This window comes from Chroicocephalus ridibundus, chromosome 1, assembly GCF_963924245.1.
Source record: "Chroicocephalus ridibundus chromosome 1, bChrRid1.1, whole genome shotgun sequence".
NCBI lineage: Eukaryota > Metazoa > Chordata > Aves > Charadriiformes > Laridae > Chroicocephalus > Chroicocephalus ridibundus.
Window position 1 is genome coordinate 131,423,669 of NC_086284.1, and position 19,789 is coordinate 131,443,457.

Consider the following 19,789-nt stretch of genomic DNA (forward strand, 5'->3'; position numbering starts at 1 on the left):
CACTCTCCTTTACAGTCTTGTGAATAATTTTGAGGACATGCTAACTACTGCATTAGTTTTCCAAGTAGCCTGCTAAGTCAGATATCTACTGTCATCAATTTCATTAGAGCTAGGACTTTTTGTTAACTATATCCTTAACAATTAGCTGGCACGGAGCAGGATCTGGGCATTACCTGGGAAGGGAACAAAAGCATGCCTCATGCTAACGGAAAAGGGTATTCCTCTTTCTTCGGATCTGTCTTCAGCCTGAAATTTTAGGCCATTAGGCAAAATACTGGAATGCTTTCTACATCTGTGGAGACAAAGAATGACTTTTTCACAAATTTCTAAAACACTTGAAGATGCATAATCATTTTGCCACATAGAATCAGTGAAAACAAGCCTCTGTTCCACTTTTCTGAATAATCCATACCTAACTTGACCATGGGGGAACTGGACAGGGGCCATATGTACACCTGAAGGGATTTACTGACTCTGAACAGATTCAGGCATAAATCTTCCTACTACATTCAGGGTTTGGTCCAGAAATTGGATAATTCCACTCGAAAACAGGTAAGATGAAAGACCGCAAATCTGTGATGTATGCGTTACAGAAAAACAGCAAAGAAGTCCTACAGGAATCCTAAAAATTCAACACCCTACCTCACGTGCTAAGTCTTCTCAACATCATTCTCCTATGCAGAATGCCTACACCAGCCCATACCTAGTACAGACAGAAAAGATTTCTCCCACAACATCAGTCTCATGACTGTGCAAGCACACACACACGTAAGCCTGTAAAAGCAGAGCAGAAGTTGCAGAAGATGTGCTCATAAAACACTGCGCGTTTCCTCTCTAAAGAATGAGCAAAAAATTGCCCCAAAGCAACTTCATTTTCTTTTCCAGAAGGCCAGAAGTTTACAGTGGCACCCAGGTGCTCTGCAACCTCTCAGGGCTTGCCTAGCTCTCCTGTCCAAGTCACTCATAGCTGCAGATAGAATTGTATCCATTGCATTGCACACCTGTGATGCCATTCACACCTCCTACTCCCATCAGCACCAGTCCATCAGCCAGCCCATCGTGCTCTTCGCTGGAAGTCAAAAGGCCTTTTTAAGTCCTTGATGTTTCAGTCAGGGATCTGAGCAATTTCTTTATCAGAATGAAAAGGTATCTTCGAGATCAAGACTGGTTTCAGCAAAGCACAGAAAAGACATTATGCTCTCTTCCCCTATGAACACCCTTTTCTTCTTATACCTTGTTATTTCAGGGATGGTAGGGGTCAAGGAGATGAAAGATAGCACAAAAATCACAGAAATAAATTTTCAAAAGAAATAAAGGTGAGGGATAACATATGACAACATATGATAACTGTAGAAAATCACACTGTCCAGCATAGGTTCCCAATTTAGTTGAATAAGCAAGGGCTTTATACCATGATCTAATTTAGCTACAATCCTTTGGCCAGAAGCTTCTTACAACAAGAGGAAGGAGCAGTAATAATAATTACGGAGATAAAAGACAGTTTGGACGGCCTATCAGATTTCAGCTGCGTGAAAACAGCCTCTTTTGCACCAGCAGTCATTTCTGTGCCTTAGGATTGTCCCATCTTCCTAACACAGTGGCTGCTTAACTAAGGAACGTAGTCCCAAAAGTCAGGCTGAGAAGCAGACCTCTCTCAAAGTTCAGCAAGCACTCCATTCCTTTGACGGGATGCTTCTCTACAGGGAAGACTCTAAGAACACAGCCCACTCTACAACTGTCCTGCAAAGCTGCTGCAAGCCTGAGCACTGCCAGAGCCTATTTCTCAGAATGACATTTCTGCCTCCATGGCTAGGCCTGGTTCTTCTCCTGAAGAGAGATGGACAAGATCCTGCTACTCCTGGCCTCTCTTCCCATGACCTGCTCAAGGCACAACAATGTTAGATGCACGGTGGTAGGAAAAAAGAGATAGAAGGGCCAAAAAACTTCTGAAAGTTCTCACATCTTGCTATGGGAAAAAAGATCATAGAAGTCATTCAGATGACACATGTGGGACAAGACCCCAAATGGAAAGAAAAACTGAAAGGACAGAAAACCACCAGCAAGTATGAAGCCCCAAAGCTCACAAGCTAGCCGCCAAAAGACCCACCCTGATATTTCACTAGACTTCCACACAACTGTTTAGGCACTGGCATGTAATTCTGTCAAAACAGGGCATTTGGTTAACAGAGACCAGCTATAGAAATCTTTTTCTGCTACCTGGTATCTTCATAGAATCATGGAATCTGTCGGGTTGGAAGGGACCTTTAAAGGTGAAGTAAGAAAAGAGAAATTTGACAACTCAACCACATTAATATCAGCAGAGTAGGCAGAAGCTTTGCCATGATCCTCCTACCTGCCCCCAGAAAGAGCATGAGAATTAACGTTTCCATGGGCTCGGGAGGGTGGGCTTTCTTCAACCACAGTTGGCATTTCAATCTCAAAATCTCTTGGCACATTCTGGATATTTGGCTCCGTGAAGGTTATTCGACCTGAGAAGGCAGACAAAGCAGAACTAAGTAAAGGTCCAAGAGGAGTCTCTCTAACTTAACACAGCTGAACACATATCTGCATCTCCAAAAAACAAGGGGCAGGGGGGCGGGGTGGGACAGGACATGACAACTGAGAAAACTGAAGAAAAGGAAAAATAATTTGGGTTTAATGGGCTTGAGATGGTTCCCGTGCAGTGTTCCTGTTTCACTAATAAGAAACTCCCAAATCCTGAACCTGTTTTGGGGTCAGAGATTTACATGCTAATATATGCAAGAAATGAATAATACTGCTCGGTGAACACAAAAGCTATTTTAACACATCTAGACTTTTAGGGCAGATTCATGTGAAATAGGCATTTCAGTATTTTCATTTGGCTGAAGTGGAGCACAGGCTTGATTCCCTATCTTTTCCCCATTGAAAAGCTGCCCACACACGCCAAAAAAAAAAAAAAGAAAAAAAAGTAAGAAGTGAGGATTTTGCAGGCATTTCTCTACCTGTAGCTGTGTGAGTCTGTGACACTGGATATATCCTTTCCATTCCCAGTGCAGAATTCAATCGCTTTTCCCTCTGTAGTGGAAACACCACTTTAGTAATGGCATTGTTGATCCTCCTCCATTCCAATATCAGCCCCGGCAATGGGTGAAGTGTCTTTAATTTCTCCAAAACATCCTTGTGGGGAGAAAAGGGCACAACTATAATTAACTGCCTTTAAAGCTTTATTTATAAAGTTTTTGCAGTTCTGCAGGAAAAGTCAGCTCCTTTACCCCCAGTGAGCTTCCAGTGTCACTGCCTTAAAATTAAATGGTATATCCCCTCCACTTATACCGCCTACACCTGGGCAATCAAAGCACCATCAGACGCAGCTGCAGTTTTATTACACACAAGAAAGCAATCACTTCTCTTTGGACTTCTGCGTCCTCATCACCACTCAGTCTCCACCAACCAATAAATCACCTGAAATGATCAAATAAAGAATCACTTGCCATAGGTCCCCTACGTTGTCTCCTCTTGCCCAGCGTTAGCGCTCCTCCTCCATCTTCTTGCATATTTTTCTCCCTGCTCTCTCCTATCCGTCTACTAGGAGCGCAACAAAATGAAGCCCTTGACCATGGTCCTTGAAAGACAAAGCTGACCACTAGCAATCAAATCCTTTCAGTTAAATCAGAAATATGAAAGCACTAACAAGAATTTAAAAAAGACTGTGGCATGCAAACATTTCTCAAAATAACATTTGTTTGTATGCAGCAGGCAGCGGTAGCCTCATCCCTCCACATCACAAAAGGAAGAAATCCTCACTTTGCTTCTTGCTCCCTGCTCTGCCACCACCGCCACGCTCACTTCTTCACTGCCACTTGAGTTTCAGAAATCAATACCTGTCTTCCAAGCACTGACTACACTGAACAAGGGGGAACTAAGAGAACAACACAGATTAATGAGGCCTGAAAACAGGGAACATATATATCTACTAATACCACTTGTCTGGCAAGAGCAACCATTAGCCTGCAGCAGTTGGTATTAATGCAGCTCCACAATATTTATCAGCTGACAAGCATGTCAATAGCCTTCACGTATATATATAAGCTTTTGATATACTAAATTTGATAAGCCATCAGATCACCCATGCTGAAGACAAATTCTCTGAAGCACAAAATACAGATATGGTAGTACCAGCCAGGGAAAATATCCTATTTAATCACCACGGTATTAAGTATCTTTCAAGCTGATGTTGAAAAATTCTTCTACTATTTGCTTTACAAAATTATTGTGCTATTTTGGTCTTACATGTGGTTTGGGAAATCAAATTTTGCCTGATTTATTTTAATTGAAGCCTGCTATTTATATTCATGTCCTCACTAAACTCGGGCTTTAGGAGAGTAGGAGGAGTTAATAACTCCACTAACAGAGAAGGCAGAACCCAGTTTGAATTTCCAGTGGCAACTGGAGGAGCAAAAACGCAGTTAAAATTTACTTTCATTTAAGTCAGCACACCTAACTCCAATGTATTCAAGCAGCAGATGTGTAAAGTTATTTTTACAGTCAGACTAGAACCAGACTTTACTGTACCTTGGTTGTACTCAACTGCTTACTCAACCTAACCCTGCTCCCTTTAGCAGTTGCTCTTCTTGTGTAACCCAGAGTTTTCTTGTTTCCTTGAACTTTCACATCTCCATTTTGTGGCAACTTCAGCTCCAGGAACAAAACCTGAAAAAGGCCAGCACTTCAGATCAGTTTCTGCATGCTACTCCCACGAGAAAACAAAAAGCAACCGGGCACTTAAACAGCTTGTTCCAACCGAAGGATAGTACAAATGCTTTCAGGTAATTAAAAAGCTGATTAAAGATCTCTGCTATCAAAGTCATTCCCCCTCATTTTAATTAACTACAAAATGCAATCTAAAAATCTCATTTTCTGAGCACTATAAGTTTGAGTTCAGAGGTATGTTTTTAGAAAAGGTAATTAACTCCATCCAATAAGTGAGGTTACTGCTGACAGTCAACTGTAATAAAACATGGAGTTAAGACGACTAAAAGCAGGAAGAACACTGGTGAAAAAAAAAACAGTTAGCAGGGAGCAGGCTTCAGAGCAACACGAATGGCATAGGAGGAGGTGGTCAAAAATACTTTTTATGGAATAGCCAGAGTATTAGCTTTTCTAAAAAATTGCCAAGAACTGGAAAATTAAGTATATACTCACTTGTTGACAGAGAGAACGCAGTTCTTCGTTTTTTCAGTCTATGTTTCTATGTAGCATTATACACTATTTAGCAGCTATTGTGTTTCATTTTGCAGCTGGCAGGAGGGAATAGAAGCTTTTCTCTCACACATTTTGGTAGCATAAAAGTTTTACTGACACAAAATTAGAAGGGTAAACCTCTACTAACCTATACAAGATACTTTACATGATTCCTAACAAAATTTCCACATGAGAAACAAGATTCTGTAGTTCAGAGAACAGCATTTCATAAAAAAAACTTTCCTTCCCCTTTTCCATGAAGCAGAGTGAGATTGGAGTCAAGCATTATTTCAGGAGTTCTCACTCAGACTACTGTTACCAAGCAAAACTTCTGCATTTGCAACAAAGGAGGAATATTTCTGTGGAACTTCTTTTAGTGATGATGCTTGCAAATTTTGACTGCTTCCATATAAAGTATAGACCCTCAGCAAGAAATCAGTATATAGAAAAGAAATAAATGGGAAAAAAAGCATGCACAGCAATTAGAATCTATTCCTATGATTCCATGTAATGTACATTAAAAAAATATATAGTAAAGTCCTTCAGAAATAAAAGTATTGCTAATTTACATAGAAATGGGTTTCTTAGGCTTTCAAAAAAACAGTTTATACAGGTTATGAAAAACAAACACTAGTTGATTCAAAACTTTTAAAGCAGCCTTTCCTCCTCTTTCATGTCTGTATAGGGACAGGGTAACAATGCAAGTTATTCAGTACAACCATTCCTAGACTCAGACTACATGGTATCACATCACATCTCATGTGCAGAATACTGGTATTGCAAAAAACCTTCTCTAGTCCCGCATCATTCATCCAAAATATTCCAAAAGCCATTTCGTTGGCAGATCATCTCATGCGCCAAGAGAAGCCAAGGTCCTATACAAACAATATGCTTATTTCCACTTGGTTTTTATTTCCAACATGCTTATTTCCACTTCTACTTTCTTTATTTCTGCTGAAGTTTGCAGAAATCAGAATGATCAGTAACAAGCAGGAGACGCACAGCACCTTGCAGGCAGCAGGCTCATAATGAGCGTGAAGGCAAATCGACTCTGAGCAGAGTTCAATTTGCATTTTGTCTGTTCTTCCTACACAGTCTGCCCAAGCAGGTATTTTTCTTAAGTCTAAGCAAAAGCTTCATGAGGGTAACTCCTAAAAAAGTTCTCCCCCTCCCACCCTAACCCTCACGTACCTCTGCAATGTCATCAGGGCTGGTTAAGGAGAAACTGTGGCCTGCCAGCTGATATGCCTTGGTCTCAATCTCGCTCAGTTTAGCTTGCATGACCTGTTTCTGGGTTTCATACGCTGTTGTGCTAAAACCAATGCCATTCAGCTCCAGCAGAGCCAAGCAATAATGGGTGGGCATCTCCACTTTAGAAAATACATCTGTAATAAGTACAACGCCCAAGAAAAACTTTTATAACATCAAAAACAGATCAACTGCAGATCAACAAATTCATAAAAAAAACAACTGGGGAATCCTCAGTTTTTAAAACCCTGTATGTCCTGACACGCTGAAATCCTTTAATACAGATTTAGTTTAAATACTTTTTGTTTCTGGAAAATGTCATAGTAAGAAATATTTCATAGTAAAAAGTATTCCAGAATTTTTTATCACAAAATATTTAAGAGAATAACAACTTCTGTCAAAAATCTTTTTTCTAAGACATACACATCTCTTTGTATATCAACATTTTATAAACTGCAGACATGCTTAATGTAAAGCTAACTTCATACACTTTCATTCCACCACCCACATCTTTTAAAAATGTTCCAAGGTTTAGTTGTCACGATCATAAATGCTGTGGTAAACTTGCAATAAAAGACTTCAGTTGAGACAGGACCCTATTCTTAGGCTTTGGATACAATTTAGGGGAAACAATCACAAAGCCCACCAACAGGTATGTGCTTTTGGGTTGTTTTTTTTTTGTTTGATTGTTTTTAAACAGAGACAAGCACTCATCAAATATTAGTGCAAACATACGGGATCATTCACTATGGGATCACAAAAGTTTCGTGGACACAACGCATACATAACGAACAATGCTGCCATGGGCAGGCTGAAGAGCAAGAATTCTCCTTCAGAAAACGTGCGGATTTTAGGAATTGTTTGTATAAGGAAATGCAAAAGCTTTCGAACATGTTCATGAGAAACCATAGACCCACAAGGCCCCTCCGAATGGCCAGGGTACTCACCTGGGAGGTAAGGATCTGCTTGATTCAGATACTTAAAATAGAGTCTGCTGTTGCCTTACCCAATGGAACTGGTGGATATTTAGGATATAAAAATTCTATTTTAATTCAAAATTTAATATATGACAAAATAGATGTACTTCTAAGGGAAGTGCCCTCTTCTAACAAATCAGCATTTTGCCAGAGAACATACTTAGATAAGAACTTCCAAATGTCTTCTCCTCTCCACTGATCATTCAGCCTGTAGTACCACAGCTGCCTTTAACCCTCAATCATTACCCCCATCAGGAGGAGCTCTCTTTACCTGTGAGATTTTCCTTCTGTAATTCATTACGAAGTTGGTTCATGACATTGAAGATAAGCACAGACTCTATTGCTGCTCTGTATCGCCCAGAATGATCTCCGCTGGCACTAAGCCCCAGGCTCTGCACCCCTTGGCCGGTGCCTACCCCTTCCAGTAGAGGTAGCTCGTTGGGGAGAAAGTTAGTCACCATGTTGTGAAGTGTACGTTCCTTAGAGCCAGAATCAAGCAGCCAACATGCAACCTTAAAAAGGGAGAGCTACATGAGACCTTTTTTTCCATTTTAGTCATAATACGACGTAAATACTTAACCGGGGGTTAATGCAAGGTTGTAGTGCAGATTATTTTTCTTGATTCGGCAGGCAGACTGGAATAATTTGTGGAAAAGTTATGTGATTTCAGATAAAACCTTCAAGAGGGCATAAATCACTGAAAAGCTTCATTTTCACTCAAAGTTAATTCTGCACATTTGAAAACCTCATCCTCTGTCAACTAAACACATCTAGAAGTGTCGTTCTCATTTTTTTTCCTTTATTAAAACCTCACACAAAGGTGATTAAATATGAAAATCGGGATCAAAACGTGTTTAATCCAAAAACTGACTTTGTAAAAATCAGAAATTGCTATTAATCTAAAATATTAGTCAAGCTGAGCTCTCCTTTTATTTTTTTGCACATCAGCACTAGTACCAAGAATTCTGCAAGGCAGGTTTTATCCGCAGTAAGCCTCGTACCTCCCACTGTCTTCAAAGCAATTTCAGTTATAGCTATATTTCAATTTCTTGTGTCAAAATAGGATGAAACACAGGTTTCTGCATTGTCTGTCATGCAAACAGAAGGTAAAAACTACATGTATATGGGGGGAATGGGGTTGTGGGAGGGGGGTGAATGCATGCGTCTGTGTATGTGTACCTTTATTGCATCACTAAAATAAACAAATATGACTCCATTTAATACACAGAACAATGCAGTGAAAGGTGCTACTTTTATTGCTCTTTAATTTTATCCTAAAACTATGTATTGGTATGAAAAGCTAAGTTTGCTCTTTTGTGGAACACCTTAGCTACTTACCTGCAGACTTTAACATTGCCGTGGCGTTATTCAGCCCATGTGTGATGCAAGCTTTAAAAATCAACATCAGAAATTTCTATGCATCTAGAGCTTTTCCTAATGAGGACAAGAAGGTGCTTTTACCTCTTTCTAGTGTTTCATTTGAATTACAAATGGTACTCGAACCTACCTTTTGAAATTACATGTAAACATTGTTTGTTTTGAGAAAATAGCAGTACCAAGGTGGTCCATACACATGGCAGGTAAATCTTTTGCTTACAAAGCCTTCTGCTCTCAGAATCAATAATCTGACCAGAAGCACTTCTGCCATTTTAGTCCCAAGCTTCTTATAGCAACAAAACAAGAGTTCAGCCCTGTCTGCTGGGACAGGGAGGAGATGTAACCTCATCCCCCCCACCCAAGCAATCCGGCGTGAAAGATTAGCATGTTAACCTATCACTGAACCTGCTCTGTTTCTCTTGCAGGCACCATGAACATACATAGCAAAAGAAGTCTCCTCTAAATACTGTTCTAGAATTCCCACTGGAAGAAAATTTCACTAAACCCTCTGACAGGTGTGCGTACTCAAATCTAAATAACAGCAGGAAAGTACCAGACGGTACTCCTGTCTTTCCACTGGTGTGCTTATACTAGTAGTTTTACCCAAGCTAAATTTCTTAATCCTGCAAACCTTTGGGTCCTCAAAACTTCCTTCCAAGGAGATGCCACAAGCCATCACCAGAGTCTTGTAGTGCTGAATGAAGTCATACATGACAAGTGAGCGCTCCTGCTTGGGCTTCTTCTGCAGGTACAGCTGCAGATGATACAGTCTCTCTGTTACAGACAGGTTTTTGTCCAAAGGCGGTGGGGCCAAACTCATACTGATTTCTAAGGCAGGAAATACAAGCAAAAGATTATCTTTTTTACCCACTGTGTGATAAGAAAGGCATGAGAAAAATCTTGAATGCAATCACCTAAAGCACAAAAAATACAGCTGAACTGTGAAGAAGTAACAATAAACCTATACCGATTACATATTTTATCAAACCAGACAAAACTCCCAAAAGCAATACGCTGTGTCTGTACTATTAAACAAAGGAGAAACAGAAGAAACAGCCAGGAGCCCACATAGCACAGACTGGGTTATGTTCAGCACTCAAGTGTCAGTTTTTTTCCTGGAGAGCAAAAATTGGAAGAAGTTGAAATAGAAAAGCAAGCAAGGTAAAGAGAACGTGGGAGTAAGCTAAGACTTCAGCATACGCATGCTCAGCAGTCCAGTGCTTGAGCCAACTACCTGGCCTTATTAGACAGCACCACAGATGTATCCACAGCAACATGTTCAAGGGGGTTCAACACTTAAGACTGCCAAATAATATGGCTAAATCACTCCATCACACAGCTGAGCTGAGTTTGGGATTTCTCAAAACATTTCCAAGAACCTATCTGTAGAACCTGTAGCTAGCGGTGTTTCCAACAGGGGTCAGTAGTGGGTCCAGTCTTGTTCAATATATTCTTCAGTGACCTGGATGAGGGGACAGTGTACCCTCCGCAAGTTTGCTGATGACACAAGACTGGGAGGAGCGGCTGACACACTAGAAGGCCGTGCCAACATACTGTGAAACCTGGACAGGCTGGAGAGTTGGACAGAGAAGAACCTAATGAAATTTGAGAAAAGCAAGTGTAGGGTCCTGCACCTAGGGACGAATAACCCCATGCATCAGTACAGGTTAGGGATTGACTTGCTGGAAAGCAGCTCCGCAGAGAAGAGTCCTGTGAGTCCTGTTGGACAACAAGTTGACCATGAGCCAGCAATGTGCCCCTGTGGCCAAGAAGACCAATGGTATCCTGGGGTGCATTAAGAGTGTCACCAGCAGGTCAAGGGAGGTCATCTTCCCCCTCTACTCTGCCCTGGTGAGGCTACATCTGGAGTACTGTGTCCAGTTCTGTGCTGCCCAGTTCAAGAAAGACAAGGAACTACTGGACAGAGTCCAGTGGAGGGCTATGAAGAGGATCAAGGGAATGCAGCACCTCTGTTATGAGGAAAGAGTGAGAGACCTGGGTCTGTTTAGTCTGGAGAAGACTGAGAGGGGATCTCATCAATGCTTATAAAAATCTAAAGGGCGTGTGTCAGGAGGATGGCGCCAGACTCTTTTCAGTGGTGCTCAGCAACAGGACAAGGGGCCACGGGCACAAGCTGGAACACAAGAAGTTCTGTCTCAATGTGAAGAACAACTTCTTTACTTTGAGGGCGACAGAGCCCTGGAACAGGCTGCCCAGAGAGGTTGTGGAGTCTCCTTCTCTGGAGATACTCAAAACTCACTTGGACACGTTCCTGTGCAACCTGCTCTAGGTGAACCTGCTTTAGCAGGGAGATCGGACTAGATGATCTCTAGAGGTCCCTTCCAACCCCTACCATTCTGTGATTCTGAGATCTGCTGAAGGCACCTTCTTGAAATGCAGCGTCACATAGCACAGCACAGCCTGTCTGCTCACTTACCAGTCTGGTCTTGTATCTGCTGCAAAGAGATATAGTAGGCATCTTTTCCACCCCAACATACTGCCAGTCCAACTACCAAGATGTCCTCACAGCCTTGGACAGGAAATCCATCATCTTTAACTTGCATCCACTGAGGAGAACTTACTAAAGGAAAAATTTTTAAGTTACAATTATAAAATAGCATCCATAAATACAGAAGAGTTTGTATCCTGAAAATGTAAATACACACAGTTGAGCCTAAATTTCTTAAAAGTGACTATATATCTTCATTTTTATCTATAGGGAGAAAAAAAAAAAAATCTGTGTTTCTTTTGCGGGAAAAAACCCAATGCGTCTAGAATAGCAAAACTTTGTCTTAACAGAAACAGCTACCCATATAGCATGCCTGCAAAACTCTGGCTTTTCCTAGCAATCTTTTCAAGAGTTGAGACAGAAACGTATGCCCTCCCTCCACTTTGAAAAACATTTCATGTTTGTCTGTCAAAAATATATTTTGATAGTTAAGAAATGTTGTTGTTATGGCAATATGACAGCAAAGAATCTAACTCTGCTTAATCTTGTTATTTTAAAGGAAGTGTGTGTTTACACAGCAGCAGCAGCTAACTGCAGAATATGAATACTTCTGTGGAAAAAAAATGAAGCAATATTGCAACAACCCAGAGATCAATCTGAATTTCACATACGCATATATTGAACCAAGTTTACTTTTTGCAAACTCAAAAATATTTAACTTTGGTTCAGAGGCAATCCCAGAAGTAACACTGCTCAGTGGAGACCCTGAGCAATCTGTACAATTTACTGTTAAATATATTATTCGTTTCAAAATATACTAAAACTTGTTTATGACATGGAAAGATAAACAGGATAAAGAGATTGCACAACATAGATCCACTTCAAAATCAGATACACAATGAAACATTAAGATTAGGTGCTCTCACAAACAAGCCGCTAACGCTTCATTACTATCACCAAAGACCTACCAATGAAATGCTTGACAACAGTTCTCTATCCTGTACTAACACTCAGCTCCTTTGCTTTACTGAGAGTTACAACAGTCAATTAGTATCAGTAATTTTCCTCCTTTTTTGCAAACCCTTTCCTTCTCCACTCCTGCTTTAAGCTGAAGATGCCACCCTGCTGTTCACAAAATAACGTGCTGGAACACAGAACTCACCTTTTTTGAATTTGCCACCAATTGTTGATTTGGGAGACATAAGACATTTTGTTCTTTCGCATGCCACTGAGATGGAGAATCTGCTTTTCTCCTTCCATTCTGCAACAAAAGTCTGGAAAAGTGCTTTGTCACTTGCTACATCGATAATAGTGAAACTTTCAGCACTTAAGGGAACGAGTGGAAAAACATCCTGAGATAGCTGCAGTGAAAAGCCTTGGTCTATAGTGGAATCATCTTTTATCTCATCAGTCTCACTGGGGTCTACACTCCAAAGTTTGACCTGGAGTGTTTTTACCTGCTGCTCTGCATTGCCCTCGTTATTCTGCTGTGGCTGAATCAGCTGCCCTTTGTTCATGCAGGCAACCTGCCTCTTCCTTCCAGATTTCACAGAGAGAGAAATGGAACTCTTTGGAAAAAGTTCTTGGGGAGGTGTTGGAGGAATAAGCACATTATTACTATCTGGTGGAGGACACAATTTGCTGTTGCTTCCCTTGACTGGAAGTGTTACGCAGTCTGTTTTCTGAAGATCCAAGTTTTCTGTTTCAACCTCGAAAGAGCTTTTTAAATCCTGGCAATTGGGTAAACGCTCTGGCTGACAACAGTCAGATTTAAAAACTGGATCTGGCTCTTGATTAACAATAGGAGCAGCTAACTTTCCTTTCAAACAGGAGCTTACTGAAACTGGTTCAATGCCTGAGGAACTAGGCCATTTGTCTAACACATCCTGCAATCCTGGGCTTAGTTCAAACGAGCGGTCAGTCCACACCATTGGATGGGTTTTCTTGTCTAAAGCTTGCTGGCTTCTCTGGAGCTTTTCACCTTGATCTCCTACTAAATCCTTTGGTCTGCGGTCATTGTTAGAAATCACTGGGTTTCTTAATACTGACTGACCATGAAACGGAGAAGGAAGATCTTCCAGAAAAGATGGCGAGTTTGCATGATCTAAGACTTCAGCTATTAGATCAGAGAATGCAAGAGACACATTGTTAAGGTGCGCAGGATCCTCATGCTCTTTCTGATTGCCACAGACATCAAACTTACTGGGAACAGACCTTAGGTTCTGCAAAAGACAATCTGGAGGAAGCAAAGCCTCTTGCTTCTCCACAGGGTCCTTTCTCTCAGTTTCTGTGACGTGAACAGCTGAAAGGTCACTGCCATTACTGAAGCTATCATCAAACAGCAAGCTACCACTCATATTCAGGCTAGTTTCGGGGACAGGGTGGCATTCTACTTGTACAATGTGCTCCCTACTAAAAGGGGAGGTTGCTTTACTAAGGTCTTCAGATACACTCTCCCTTTTCACTGAATTTTGGGTATGGAAATCTTGAAGAAAACTGTGTAGCTGAGAGTCAGTCACTGAGAAATCGCTATCTTTAAGGCAACGTGCAGATTCTATTTCCATCGCCACAGGCTGTAAATTAAGGCCTCCAGACTCCAAAACTTTATTACTGCAGTGCTGAGCTGTGTTTTTTGTAATGTTATTTGTTGCGACAACCCTCGATAAGCCCAGTTTCCTAACTGTTGCAGCCTGCCTTTCATCAGTAGCATTCTCAGTCCGTGAAGTGTTTAGTTTCTTGGAGATTTCCTGCCGTGGTATTGCTGCCAGCTCTGAACCTTGTATTCCCTGCTGTCCCGTGATTCCAGCTGCTCCCTCCTGTTTTATTATCATCTCAGTTTGAGTATCCAACTGGAAGCTCTCTTCAAAGTCTCTAGAGTCAGAAAACAGATCAGAGGATGGGCCATTCTGAACATCGTCTGCATGGCAAACACCTCTGGATTTTACTAGAGAGTCTTTCAGAAAACCCTTAGGATGACTGTTGGCTTTCTGCAGTGCTCCAGCTTGTAACAATATTGCATTGGGATTTTCGCTCCCATTTTTGCCACCATTCTGAATCTGAATGTGGCAGGATTTATCCTCACCAGGACAAAAATGCACAGGCTTCCGTATCCTGCTGCCATGATGGGTATCTCCACTTCCAGAGCAGCTAGCAGTTACATTACCGTGATCTGTGTCTAAAGCAATCTGCTGCCTACCAATCATCGCCTCAGCACAGCTTGCATCTGTTTGCATTTTATTAATTTTATTCTGCTTATCATCAGTGTTTTCATTTCTCTGTGTCCTAGTACTACCAGGTGCTAGACTTCCTACAATATTATGTGCCTCCACATTGATGTGTGGAGTACCCTTCAGTGTAACAGGTGCCTGAAAACATGCTCTCCCTTTAGGCATGCCTTCATTAGTGGTAGTAGGCTCTGTAAATAATCCTTCCATTTTATCTTTCCTCCCAAAATTAATTTCCCTCATCTGTATAGAATTTGAGACTTTATGAGTTACAGACCCTGTTTCCATAAATTCCTTATTATTTTGGTCTGAAAAAAAATTATCTGTAGAGACAGTGGGGTGGAAAGCAGGTGGCTTTTGTATGTCTATACTAAGCCTGTTTGAATCTTCAAGAAGTGACGTCTGCAGTTTTGAAGCAGTATTTTTGTTTCTTGTTCGGTTTAAATGCATGTCCGTACTTTTTATTAATCTAGATGCTGAAGACTTCGTTCTCAGTGTTGGTGTTTTCCCTTGTTCACTAGGGAGTTCTGGAATTGCTTTCCGGGAATCCGTCTTGTTTTTGACCAGAGAAATTCCTTCTAGGTTTTCATTATCTCTGCACATATTTGGCCGTTTTCTAGCACTGCACACTATATCATCATTGCCTGGGACTTCACTCTCAAATCTGGAGTTTTCTGTACTACTGCTTAATTGCCTTTTATATCCCTTTTTAATATTTGATAAGTTTCTAGTCTGCAAACCAAGACCATTAAGATGTTGAGCTCTGCACCCTTTTTTGTTTAACACCCTGGAAGACTCAGATCTATGTAGGCTGTCCTCCAGTTCTGACTCACTGCTGATCATAGAGGATGTATCAGTCTCAAGAAAAGACTCTGGGTTCCAGTGCACTCCCATCAGTGCCAAATCCTGCTGGAGAAGTCCTCTGGCTTCCTCCACAATGAGGGAAGCTGCTTCTCTTTCGGTTAAGCCTTTCATTCCAGCCATCCAGACACTGCGCACAGTCCGACGCTCCTCTGCCGATTCTTCATCTTCATCCACAGCCCTACGAACACTATGGGAAAGGTAAAAGACAGAAGTAAACATTCGTGCAGAAAATAACAAACAACACAAGGAGCTGGCACTATTCCGGTCCACCCCCATTTCAATTAGCTTCACAGCTTCCTAGCTTCACAGAACACTATATGCAAAATATAATGCACTTAATAGAAAATAACAATTTCCGTTTTCTATATGTGAATTCATGTTGAGGAAAGATATTACTGCCTGCATACCCCAGAAGCATTCCCAGGTTTCTGTGTCCAAACATGTGCTCCAGATGGGTCCCAGCTCCCTACTAGGGCAAGATCCAGATCTGAATCAATTCTCCTCCATGCACTGTTTTCCAAAGAAAGGAAACTTCAGGAGCATGAATCAGACAGGTGTCATGGCACAGTCCAACAGGGACTTGATCAAGGAAGCTTGTCATTGCATTAACATGAAAACCACAAGATTTTGATCACAATCTCAAATGTGAGATCTACACAAGACAGTAATAAATCATCAACTCATTTGATCACATGGTGGAGCTGCCTTTTAGAGGCAGCAAAAGGTCTCCAGAAAGCATTAACAATTCACCCAGGACTCAACAGTGCACTGAAAAGAGGAATAAAAAGAAAATTCAGGCCTCACAAACTTATGCTGCAAATAAAGATGCTTCTATTAATTTCAAAATAATCATGGAATGACTGTGATCAGTCACAGAGACTTAAAAAATATTTCTAACGTTTGGCACCAACTCCCAAAAGGTTGGCATATTTTATTACAGGTTTTATCCTGTAATCCTTCACCTTATAAACAGACTTCTTTACTTGACTTCTGGACTCACTGATTTCTTACCTTTTGAATGGTACTGAATTCGTCAGAGCAGCTGCCACATCATCAGGACTGGCTTTAGCAAGATCAGCCACTGTGACAAAGCCAGCGTTGAAAAGCGTCCTAGCACGCTGTGCATTCAGCAGAGACACTCGTACCAGGTCACAAAGCTCCCTATGAACCCCAAAAGTGAGGCGGCTCTGGAACTGAGAGAGCAACAGCTCCATGTTGTGCCAGCCCAGTCGATTACAGAAAACCGTTACCATTCCTGGAACACAAAAGTTACACCAATGTCTTAACTCCAGCTCCAGTTCTCCAAAGCTGGATCCACTTTTCCTCCCTCATCTGAATTGGCATTCAGTTTACATTTCTTACCTTCCCATTACTTAAAGAAATAACTCATGTTTATTACAACTATGACTAGGAGCTGGTCTCACAGAACTCTAATCTAAAATTAACTAGTTTATCAGTGAGGTGGAAATTCTGAATGACACTGGTATTTCGAAGACACTAATTTCAAAAGTGTGAAGCACATACATATCCTGTAAAAGGATTCCTATGAACCAAACACACTGAAGAAAAGAAGACAGAAAAAGCAGTGATGAGAGGCAATAAGAGAAGCCACAGATCTTTGAGGAAAGCCAGCATTGATGTCCATAATAGCAGAACTTGGCCTGCAGAACTTCAGTTACTGAGAGCATCATTAGAGGTAGCAAAGCCTATGATAAAGGTTACAACTGCAGTCCCCAGCTCACAGGAAAAGAGCAGCAAAAAGACAGTTTCTTACTCACAGATGGCATCTACAGAACACGAAAATAACTGAAAGACATGGCATCCCTCACTATTTTTACAGTAATTAGAGAATACAACTTTTATCACATCTCTTAACTATGTGTCATGTCAACAGTTCATTTTACTTCCCAAATTACTTTTGTGAAAATTATTAACATTGGGAATAGAGAATTATGAAACTGCTACAACAAAAAGTTATTTATACTACCAGAATTAATTTAAACTACTCTGCATCAGTTGGCGTGACCTTTTCATTTTGGGGCTTTGACTCATGCTGCAACCCACACATAGGGTTTCGCAAGTTGAGCTAAAACTGCCTTAAAATTTGGAGACCCACTTATGCAGTAATGGAGGACTGAGGCAATAGAAAAAAAATATATGTCTCAGTCACACGGTGGGCTGTTACTTCTACTCCTACACAGCCCTCTTAAGGAAGTTATGTTAAAGGTGACAGCTATCTGACCTCTCGTTATCTGGTAATAAATGACCCAGAAACTAGTCAGTCTGTTTTGAAAACTATAAACTTATGCTTTCTGGCCTTTTACCTTTGCAACCAAGAGAAAGCCATGCTAAGTCTCACAGACCCCAAACTTTACCCATGCTGAAAGGTACTCTTTCCTGATAGAGCAAAGCTTCAGAATGGACTTGTACTTATTTGCATACAGTACATACATACACTACATTCCCATACAGTACACAGATGATTTCCACAGACCTCAGCACTGCTTGATTCCACTTAAGCTGGCCCCCTTCCCACAGCACACACTGTGGTTCCACCTCAAAGCAGGGGCAACCACAGATTAAGCTATAAAGCTGGAAGTGGTTTTACAAGACTGATTGTTGTCAGTACCACACTGTGGCTATCTCATCCCCATATCTGGAAGGAAAGAAAACAGACTAGCCTGCGATATTTTGCCCAGACAACTCACCTGCATAGGTGGCAGCAGACTGTTGCAAGGACTGAAGCTGGCCACGACTACAGCCATATTTCTTGGTCATATCCTTTAAGGGAACCTCACTGATTAAATCCAGAAGGGCGAGACTGGTGAAAAACCTGCAGAACAAGTACACATGGAAATAAAATCATCATCCAGGGCACATAAGCATACATGGCAAAATGCACTGCGATAGCACAGGACATAAGGGTACTACAGTGTAACACACAAAAGAAACAGAGAAGATGGCTTCCAAAAACATCAGTGCAAACATGTTGTGCCAGCAGTGTTCTCAGTGCAGAGCAGACCAGGTCCAGGTTCTCTGGGCTATCGGCTCACACAGAAACAGAGCCAGTTCCTGAAAATAGACACAGAACCTGTCCACTCCACATGTTATAACCTCTAGTCTTTGCACATTCACACCCATTTGTGGCTACCTTTTGTGGATTGCCATTTGTCTATGCTGTTTCTCTGTTTTAGCTATTATTTTGCCCTTTACAGAGCGAGCAAGAAAGCCTTCTTCAATCCCCACCAGCTCAGCCACACGTTTCATTGAGGCAGGCAGCTTCTCCCATAAGCAGAAAAACTGGTACCAATCAATTGTGGTCCACTCCTCATACACTGGGGTGACCTAAAGAAAATAAGACAATGCAAAAAAAACTTATTTCCGAAAAACAAACAGAACAGAACTCTGGGTAAACAAAAATACAGCCTAGGGAATGTGGTTAGAGCATCCTACGCACTACTCAGAGGCACTGAGTCATAACCATGTACCCTGAAGAAAGTAAAAGCTCTTCTAACCCAGTTTTTTTTAATATTTGTACTGATGAGATCTGACTCATACAGGTACTCTAATGATTAAAAAATTTGGGATCTTTGTCACATTATTCCCTAAATCCAAGCCACTAGAAGATTGTTAAACTGCATCTTTATTCTCCTTTAACAAAACAAAACTTTTCTTTTTTTAACAAAACTGACAGATATCTATCAACCTCTTAAAACCACTAGCAACCACACTAACCACTGCCACGGAATCTGATAAAGCAGGAGGGAACATAGATTTTGCCAGAACTTGCTGTAGCTTTCATTTACCTGGAACACAAGAAATCTCAGCTTTTATTAACACTAACAAAAAAGACATCCAGAGCATTCACACACTTTTAGACAGAAAACCAATTCTGTTATCATTCAGTCACCACAGAGTCAGTTTCAGTGTGAGGAGACAAAACATCTTCATATCTGGAGTACTGCATGCAGCTCTGGAGTCCTCAGCACAAGAAGGACATGAACCTGTTGGAGCAGGTCCAGTGGAGGGCCACAAAGATGATCACAGGGCTGGAGCGCCTCTGCTATGAGGACAGGCTGAGAAAGTTGAGGTTGTTCAGCCTGGAAAAGAGAAGGCTCCAGGAAGACCTTATAGCAGCCTTCCAGTACCTAAAAGGGGGCCCTACAGGAGAGATGGGGAGGGACTCTTTGTCAAGGAGTGTAATGATAGGACAAGGGGTAACGTTTTCAAACTGAAAGACGGTAGCTTTAGATTAGATATTAGGAAGAAATTCTTTACTGTGAGGGTGGTGAGGCGCTGGAACAGGTTGCCCAGAGAAGCTGTGGATGCCCCATCCCTGGAAGTGTTCAAGGCCAGGCTGGATGGGGCTTTGAGCAATCTGGTCTAGCGGGAGGTGTCCCTTCCAACCTGAACCATTCTATGATTCT

At 41.4% G+C, this 19,789-nt stretch overlaps 1 protein-coding gene across 4 annotated transcripts in view; it reads right to left on the reverse strand.

Annotated features, from left to right (window-relative positions):
• The window catches only part of POLQ (DNA polymerase theta), a 56,886-nt gene that overhangs the window by 10,890 nt on the left and 26,207 nt on the right, over window positions 1–19,789 (reverse strand). For 3 of the 4 annotated variants that reach the window (XM_063352345.1, XM_063352335.1, XM_063352350.1), the window contains exons 13-24: window positions 18,514–18,707; window positions 18,071–18,195; window positions 16,374–16,617; window positions 12,437–15,549; window positions 11,263–11,406; window positions 9,457–9,653; window positions 7,720–7,960; window positions 6,415–6,608; window positions 4,555–4,692; window positions 2,985–3,159; window positions 2,354–2,489; window positions 174–292 (exon numbers count right to left, since the gene is read on the reverse strand). In XM_063352345.1, coding sequence (XP_063208415.1) covers window positions 174–292; window positions 2,354–2,489; window positions 2,985–3,159; window positions 4,555–4,692; window positions 6,415–6,608; window positions 7,720–7,960; window positions 9,457–9,653; window positions 11,263–11,406; window positions 12,437–15,549; window positions 16,374–16,617; window positions 18,071–18,195; window positions 18,514–18,707 — 5,020 coding nt within the window. Of the gene's footprint in view, window positions 1–173; window positions 293–2,353; window positions 2,490–2,984; window positions 3,160–3,473; window positions 3,605–4,554; window positions 4,693–6,414; window positions 6,609–7,719; window positions 7,961–9,456; window positions 9,654–11,262; window positions 11,407–12,436; window positions 15,550–16,373; window positions 16,618–18,070; window positions 18,196–18,513; window positions 18,708–19,789 lie in introns of those variants that run through there. The other variant, XR_010073329.1, reaches the window with a different exon arrangement.